This window comes from Pavona decussata, unplaced genomic scaffold (assembly GCF_977016875.1).
Source record: "Pavona decussata unplaced genomic scaffold, jaPavDecu1.1 SCAFFOLD_45, whole genome shotgun sequence".
In the NCBI taxonomy this organism is placed as follows: Eukaryota; Metazoa; Cnidaria; class Anthozoa; order Scleractinia; family Agariciidae; genus Pavona; species Pavona decussata.
In genome coordinates this window covers 2,010,041-2,018,953 of record NW_028145467.1, presented here as the reverse complement: position 1 = coordinate 2,018,953, position 8,913 = coordinate 2,010,041, and the positions used below count along the sequence as shown (strand labels likewise).

General features: G+C 41.8%; 1 protein-coding gene across 2 annotated transcripts; it reads left to right on the top strand.

The window, feature by feature from the left end:
- Positions 1-113: 113 nt before the first annotated feature.
- Positions 114-8,072, top strand: LOC146482638 (uncharacterized). 2 transcript variants are annotated; one of them, XM_085107055.1, is made up of 3 exons: positions 114-1,615; positions 2,707-2,821; positions 3,086-8,072. In XM_085107055.1, the coding sequence occupies exons 1-3, from the start codon at positions 1,225-1,227 to the stop codon at positions 6,060-6,062; spliced, it is 3,483 nt and encodes a 1,160-aa protein (XP_084963181.1). In that variant the 5' UTR covers positions 114-1,224; the 3' UTR covers positions 6,063-8,072. The 2 variants fall into 2 exon arrangements, with proteins under 2 accessions (XP_084963181.1, XP_084963183.1); XM_085107057.1 differs by having other exon boundaries at positions 1,482-2,520.
- Positions 8,073-8,913: the final 841 nt, after the last annotated feature.

Sequence of the window (8,913 nt, the reverse complement as noted above, 5' to 3'; positions counted from 1 at the left end):
TTTCCTGGTAGTCTTTCCTCCTGTCGGCCACGCTAATACATTGTAAACAGTCAGCTGGTCTGCATCCTCCCAGTTGATGTTATGTTCATTTTCTATGTCTTGCATGATTAAGAGGGTGTCTTTTTTATAACCACCCACTCGAATTTCGCATCAAAATCAATCTTGCCTGAAACTCTGGCAAATGAAAGCCTACACCAAGTCAAGAAAGAAGCAGGTTTGGTTTGGTTCAAAATGATCTTGTGCTTGCGCTGTGAGCCGTTAAAAATTTTGCCCCGTCTGGGGCGAAAGTGACATCCCGAAAATTGAAAATTAGGCACATTTTGTAGCCCTGTAAAATATTTCATTCGCAACAACTAACCACACATTTTACATCAAATTGCTCATAAACCTTTCTAGTTTTCTAATACAGCAACAATTTTTCTCTTAGTGCAGATAGAAAGGCGAAATTATGCGTATTATGGACCCCTCTATCGGCCATCGAACGAAGGCTGTAAATGGCCTTAGTTTAGAAGCTAATTTTTAAAATTTGGGACCTAGCTGAAAGCTCTAGCTTATACAGCCGTAAAATATAGTCATTTAGTGGCAAAACTATGCAAAAACCCCTGTACGATTTCAGTATTTTAAAAGTTATGACCGTTTGTATCAGCCCATGTGCGAGCATTCACGGTACTTCCGCCTACTGTCAAATTCCCTAATCACAAGCAGATTTTGTCATAGACATCACTTACCTGCTTCGCAACTGGAGATAATTTCCGAATTCCCCCATTTTCTAATCCCTCAGATGTTTGAATTCCATAAAGATCCAGTAAATAGGCAGCTGTAGTTTTCAAAACTTTAGAACAACCTCCATCGGGTCGCTTGTCAACGGACCACAGTTCGATCTCTCGATATATATCTTCTAAAGACTTCAGCTAAGGGCAGCAAGAGGTCAGATTTCTTGGAGAGTCGAAAAATGAACTATACTGCTCTGCTGTTTAGAAAGAAAATTGAAATTTGGCTTCAATTTCGACGAAATATTGAGAAATAACTCCCATGTTGATCACCGAAAGATCGACTGCTTCCGTGATGCGGTTTCTACAGAGTTCCGCTATCCAGATGTATCGCGGACAACACATCGTTTTGGATGAAAGCTTTGTAAAGTACAGGTGTAATTCCACTGTAATTCAGATGAAAGTTCTTTTAGTTTTTTATTACTTAGCACGTTTGGCTTTTTCTGTTACTTAAATGGAATGCAAATGCTTATTTGAGACCAGAGGGGAGTCAGTGTGCAGTGATTCCGCTGTCAAGTTGATAAAGCTGTCTGAGTGCAGAAGTAATATCGATGACCAGTTACAAGCATGGCACCTCAGTCAGATTCAAGGAACCTTGCAAGAATATGAGCTTATCATCACTAGGTCGGGACTGCCTCACGACCTTTCTTCAGATCAGCTTCAGCAGCTATGGATCTGTGAGAAGCACAGAAGTGACATGGGGAGAAACTGGCGGCCGCGTCGCACCTGTCAGTACCCACTGCATCCCGGCAGAAAAAAGAAACTCAGGACCAGAAATGCGGTTAACCCTTTTATGTCAAAGGAAATCAACACTATCTACGGAAAACAAGTCCCAGTAGGATCCTGTAAGTCAATCTCCGCCGCAAACGATGAAAATTTTTGTTACAACATATTTCCCCAAATGTTTCCTTAGTATGCGCGCAGGAATGAAATTGCTACGGTGGCAAAATTTGTTTCCAAGAAGCAAGAGATATACCTGACTTTGTAATAATTATTTTGTTTTCATAACAAACTGTGGAAATATTTACGGGCAAGTTGACAAGGCTCGAAAGTAAAAAAAAAGAAAGAAAAGAGAAAGAAACAAGCCACCTTTCGCGACAAAAGTCCTGTGGTCATGAAAACAAACATGATATCGAATTACACTTTTGCACGAAATTTGCATAAATCGGACCTTGTTTCGTGGCATGTTTAATTTCGCAGAAGTTGTGGAATTTTCTTACATTTACACTACATAATTATATTAAAAGAAGACAAAAATAAAGCGCCTTTTTACAAAGGAAATTGTTCTGATTGGAAACATTTCATTCCAACAAATCGCTGTTTCATATGGCTAAATTACGCGCTAATCTTGTATCACGCAACATGAAATAGGAATTTGTTCCTGTTCAAAATGAACTTTGGCTATCAAATAGTCCCCAAATGGCAACTACTGCAAATCTTTAGCCGCAACTTATCAGTCGCAATTTCGAGCCCTGGCAGCCAGCAATGTTACAAAAACAGGTTCCATCTGCTAGTTTATTAGGTTATAATTAGGAATCCGGACTGTGGACTGTGGACTATGGATTTTGTTTATAAAATATGCAGGGTAGTGCAATTGATTGAACAGAGATTTCTTTAATTTACTGCGTTGCAAAGTTCAAATTTTCAAATGCAGTATACATCTTTGGAGAGAACGTCGGGTTGACATACGGTGAACTGGGGTAGGCGGTTAGCCTGTACTGTTCATTTCAATACTCGGATGCATAATAAGGTAGCGTTCTTCGGAATTTGTCCCATAGCCTAAAATTACGACAAAACTCATGTCTGAAAATGTAATCATTTCTGAATACATTGCGTGCCTATCTTCTTTGTTTGGTTTGTGTTACGTTCCTCAATAAGTTTCGATTTTCATTTCTTTCCTAGCGCTGTATTGCTTATTTTTTACTGTGCTTTTCAGTGATTTGTGTATCTTGCTCTAACCTACACAAAATCAAGCTTGATGAAAATATGGCTTGGATTCAGGGGCAGCAGCTGGCCCAGGAAAGTGATGAACAGAAGGATGAGCCTTCAAGGTGATGTTTGCTCGTATGAATGAAGCCAATTTATCATATTACTAAGTAACCTGTATTTGCTATTATGGAAAACGCTTGCGAACAAGACTTTCTTTCGAAGTTTATTTCTTCTTAGCGGTTGTTAATAAAACAGCAGTATTTATTTTGAGGTTATTTACAGGGGAGTATAATGTTGTTTATAGTGGTCACGGTCTGGGATAAAACCTTACAATGGATCAATAAGTGAAGATAGGTTATAATGTTTTTTTTTTACTACTCCCTCAGACTCGCTAAACGTATCGCAGCCATGAATCTTACATTAGTCACGTCAACCCCTGCTATAACACCAGCTCGACCAAACGAAGCTGCCTGCACAGCTGAGTGGACTTTAGAGTATAGACCCGGTTCGAACAGTCAGAGCTCCGAAGACGACGAGGTAGTTGAAAGTGCTGGCGAGTCGGCAATATCAGCGTTCAATGCTGCTGTGGAGAATCTGAACCAAGTGGCAACCAATGCTGGTCAGGTCAGTCCCTTAACGTCCCAGCTGAAGACCACATGGGATGAGGCAAGGGAAGACGAGAAAGAAGTGTGCATTGATAAGGCCACTGAAGCCTGTAGTCTCGTGTGCGACGTCATAGCACCAAAGGCTGGACAGGAGCTATTTCAATCCTGTTTCTCACCAGATAAAGAGACCAACTATGGAGAACTTATATCACTAATACAGGCCTATAGCAATGCTACGACGATAAACGTAAAGACCCAGATTCTGAGCCTATATGCATATCGATATCCAGTCAAGAAGATTCAGAAGATCCATGAACCTTACGCCAAGTTGACAGAGTGGCAAATCAGACGCGCCAGAGCTCATGCGAGAGATTGTGGTCCAGGTTCCTTAGTAGAAAAATCGCCGTCCCATCGAGTTCGACTGCCACCAGTGAAACTTGACCATTTTTTAGACTTTGTCAACCGCCCCTACTTCTATCAAGATGTGGCGTTCGGTACGAGGAAACTGAGGCTCACTAGTGGCGAGAAGATCACAATGCCAAATGCCATTCGCAAAGTCACAAGGTCAACAATGGTCAAGCAGTACCTTCAGTTCTGCGAAGAAGAACAATTCGATCCACTAAGCCGTGCGACTTTATTTCGCATTCTCGAGGTAAGGGAAGCTTCCCAACAAAAGTCCCTTAGTGGCTTAGACAACACAGCAGCTGACGGGTCAGCGGCATTTGATCGTCTCTGTCGAATAGTAGACGAACTTGACCAAATAGGCCTGGAGAAGAGCGCGGCAGATAAATTGCGTACATCCCTTCGAGACGGTAAAAAATATTTCAAAACAAATTACCAGAGTCACTGCGAGGATGATGAAAGCCAATGTCCCGACCACTGTCGTAAATGTGGACTGAGTGATCCCAATGATCGCGATTTACAAGAACAATGTTCCCACGAACATACGCTTTGCTGTCCTAATTGCGATGACGTCACTTCCTGTTTGAGCAAGATGCACCTGATTGTCAAGGATGACAGAACCTTGAACTTTTATAGCAAAGAACAACAAGATGACCTGCTGGACGATATCCAGAAGGCTTCGGAGACCATTAACCTATGGAAAGCTCACATAATGCGATCTGTCAACCAAGAATGCGCGAAGCAAGATATCCTCGCAAAGCTTGACCCAAGCTCGTGTCTCATTGTGGTAGATTGGGCAATGAAGTTTCTGCAACTGCGCTATAGAGAGAAACAAAGCGACTGGTTTGGAAAAAGAGGGCTGAGTTGGCACATCAGTAGCGTGATATCTCGAAGCCAGTCTGGAACGACTGAAGTCATCTCCTACGCGCACTTATTCGACCAATGTACGCAGGACTGGTACGCAGTGACATCAGTTCTAGAAGACCTGCTCAACCTGCTGAAAGTCAACAACCCTTTGCTCGAGAGAGTCTTCTTAAGGTCAGATGAAGCTGGTTGTTATCACAACAGCTCCTTGTTAGCCGCTATGAGAGATGTCGCGAACAGAGCTGGCGTTGCACTCGATAGTTACCATTACTCGGAGCCACAGTCTGGAAAGGATATCTGTGATCGCATCCTTTGCCCAATGAAGTCCTCGATCCGTACTTACTGCAATGAAGGTCACGACGTTCTAACTGCGCTGGAAATGAGACAAGCACTAACGCAACACCCAGTGAAGGGAACAACCGCCGCAGTCAGCATTGTGAACGAGTCTAAGAAGACCTTATCTGTAAACAAGATAGACAATTTTAGTAGCTTCCACAATTTCCAATATGAAGATTCTGGCATGCGAATTTGGAAATGTTATGGTATCGGTAACGGGAAGTATATTCCGTATGACAAGATCTATACAAAGCACCAGGACCCAACAGTGCTAAAAACGATAGAATCTCAAGGGTTTTACGATCCTCCGGATAAGCGGGAAGTCAAGCATCGTTCAGAAACCAGCAAGACAAATGAGAGCCCGATACCACTGTTCGAATGTTCTGTGCTTGGATGTGTTGAGGCTTTCGAAACGTTTGCGCAGCTAGAGCTACACCTGGACGTTGGCAAGCATACTGTTAGCAAGTTCAACCAGTATGATGCGATCAGAAGGGACTGGGCACTCAAATTCTCATCCGTAAATACAGCTGATAGCAAGAGCAGTTCGTTACATTCCAGGGCGCCACAAACCTCTCAAGAAGACACTACTGCTAGCTCACCTCTACAAACAGGGTGGGCCCTGAGCAAACCCAGGATCAACGTTAGATTTTCAGAGAAAGTTAAAGAGTACCTTACAGCACGGTTTATGCTTGGAGAAAGAACTGGGCGCAAGGCCGATCCTACCCAAGTTGCAGCAGACATGCGAAACACCAGAAATGAATCGAATGAGCGTGTGTTCACTAGAGCCGAATGGTTGAAGAAGACTCAAGTCCAGAGCTTTTTCTCGCGGCTAGCAGCAACGCGTCGCAAAGGTCAGGGTGTTGTTGGAATGTCGGTGGATGATGAGGAAGATGTCGAATGCTTGAAGGAAACTGCTGACAGACAAGATCTGGTAGACATGGTAAACAGCGAAATCAACGTCTCGCATCCCATCTGTTACGACACCTATGACCTCTGTGAACGTTATCACAGCAACACACTCCAAGAATTTAATGTTGCCATGTTGAAGACCATCTTTATTCACTTTGAGATCCATGTAAAATCGAGAGACAAAAAGAAAGTTCTCATAGACAAACTGTCTGATATGATCCGCGAATGTGAGTGTGTTACTCACTAGAACCATCACACTCACATTCGCTAATCATATCCGATAGTTTGTCACCGGTCCATGTCGTAAGGCTATGGAGCTACCTAGCCACATCATTCTGTAGTGTGGAAAATGTACAGTTGAGTTCAGCGTCACGGCTGTAGTGGCCTCCATCACATTAATTGTGTTTGCAAGATACGAATAACTGTAACATTATATTCTATGATGATGTATACGCTCTTAGCGGAAAATCATTCAGTTGAAGTATGCTATAGAATGGTTTATTATCTGTTGCGTGGTAGTCTGACAGCATTGTTTCTTAGAACAACCGTAAAAAATTTGAAACATCTCAGAAAAAACACTGATAGCACGTTAATTTTCACCAAGAAGCTGACCACTTAACTGACTGTCAGGTCTGTGAACTCAGCAGAATCAAAACGAACAGCAAGTTCAGGACATTTCATAGCTATGGACAGCACCGTCATCTGATTGTACAGTTTATATTTGGTCACTTGTATCTGGTGCCACAGAGGCGGATCCAGGGTTAAAGGGGCCACTATGAGGGGTTGAAAACGGTGCAAATATCTTATTTACGATGTTAATTTTCAAACGTTCTTGGCGGGGCATGTCCCCCTGGACCCCATATGGACTCATACCGACTGACAACCACCCCACCCCTCCCCCCCCCCCCCCCACGTTATGAAATCCTGGATCCGCCCCTGTAACGCTGAACAAAATATTAGTGTGTTGTTGTAAACCCAGCATGATTTTCGGTCTCATTAGTACGCATCTGGCCATTTCAAGGTAACAATCGCGCCCCAGAGTCCGCAGACTCTTTGTATGTGGTTAGTCGCCTCGGTGGCGAGGCTGGCGAAATTGTGGCTTTTTCACAGCTGAGTGAGGCTCAACTTTTTATATTTGTGCAAACCGTTTATATCTTTTTCTCTTAGCGACAGTGGGAATCCACCTTAAAAAAAGGTAAAGAGCGCAAGGTACATTGCATGCATTGCACATACAGTGATTACGAAAAATAAAATATGGGGACGTAACAACCACCATATATGAAGTACCTACCTTTAGAAGCAGCAATCACAACAGTGTTCGATTATTTAGTGATCTAAATAGCGAGATTTCTTCGAAATTGAGGCCCTTATATTTTAATTTTCTTTCTTGAGTTCGGAATTAAGTAGTTTATTGTCTGATTCCCGGAGACATTCAGCTCTGAGCTGATGCATTAGTAAGATGTTTATCGCGAAAGGTGGTCATGTGTTCGAGCTGTGGTCTGTTGACAAGCGACCCGATGGAGGCCGTTGTAAAGTTTTGAGAACTACAGCTGCCTATTTACTGGATCTTTTACGGAATTCAAACATCTGAGGGACTAGAAAATGGAGGAATTTGGAAGTTATCTCCACTTGCGAAGCAGGTAAGTCGTTTCTATGACAAAATGTGCTTGTGAGTAGTGAATTTGACAATAGACGTAAGTATCTTGAATGCTCGCACATGGGCTGATACAAACGGTCATAACTTTTAAAATACTGAAATCGTACAGGGGTTTTTGCGTAGTTTTGCCACTAAATGACTATACTTTACGGCTGTATAAGCTAGAGCTTTCAGCTAGGTCCCAAATTTTAGAAATTGGCCTCTAATCTAAGGCCATTTCCAGCCTTCGTTCGATGGCCAATAGAGGGGGTCCATAATACGCATAATTTCGCCTTTCTATCTGCACTAAGAGAAAAATTGTTGCTGTATTAGAAAACTAGAAAGGTTTATGAGTAATTTGATGTAAAATGTGTGGTTAGTTGTTGCGAATAAAATATTTTACAGCGCTACGAAATATGCCTAATTTTCAATTTTCGGGATGGCCCTTTTTCCCCCAGACGGGGCAAAATTTTTAACGGCTCACAGCGCGAACACAAGATCAATTTGAACCAAACCAAACCTGCTTATTTCTTGCTTTGGTGTAGGCTTTCATTTGCCAGAGTTTCAGGCAAGATTGATTTTGATGCGAAATTCGAGTGGGTGGTTTTAAAAAAGACACCCTCTTAAGTCTTATTACTCGGCTTTCCCAGCAATTCATGCTGACTGACCTAAGTTGAATTTAGACAAGCACATCTACATAAACTAGCTTTGCATTCCTGAAGCTTCTTTTTGACATCATTCTTCTCTTTCCACAAGTTTTCGTCGTTTTCCCTTTGTGTTTTCAGCCGGCTAAATTAAAAGCTGGAGAAAACATGATGAAAAAGTGCGTAGTACACACACAGAAAAAAAAAGAGACAATCGTTATAAATTTAATGAAATATTATCTCTGCCCTAAGGTCGATGACCCCAATATCCGCGGTATATACCAAACAATCCAATCCACTCATAACATTATATTCAGGACGAAACATTGATGCATTTCAGTCACTCTTACCAGCATAACAATTTTCATCAATAAACGATTAGAAATGATCATAAAATAACAAGTACGCCAAGAATAAAGTAATCCAAAGATCTGTTTTCCTCGGTGGTTTGCATTTTTTCGCGACTTAAAATTTTGATGACGTGTTTGACTACGACCATTTAAAATTCGGTGATCAACGGTAAGTCTGTAGTTCTAAACAAAAGTATTGCTTGATTTCTTTTCTTCCAGCCCCATAACCTTAATAATTATTTTAAATTTTTAGACAGCCTTAGTTAATGTTTTGAGCTGAGTGACCAACGTACATGTGCGATGATCGATGACGTTTGTCAAGTGATTAGTAAAAAATGCTTAATTTTATCTTTGAAGGAACATATGACGCCCTGATCATTGCTCTTCTCCTATAAAGCTTTCCGTAGACTTGACCAGGCTATATAAATTCAAAACAATGGCAACAAAGGGTGTTTTTTCAAGTAAACA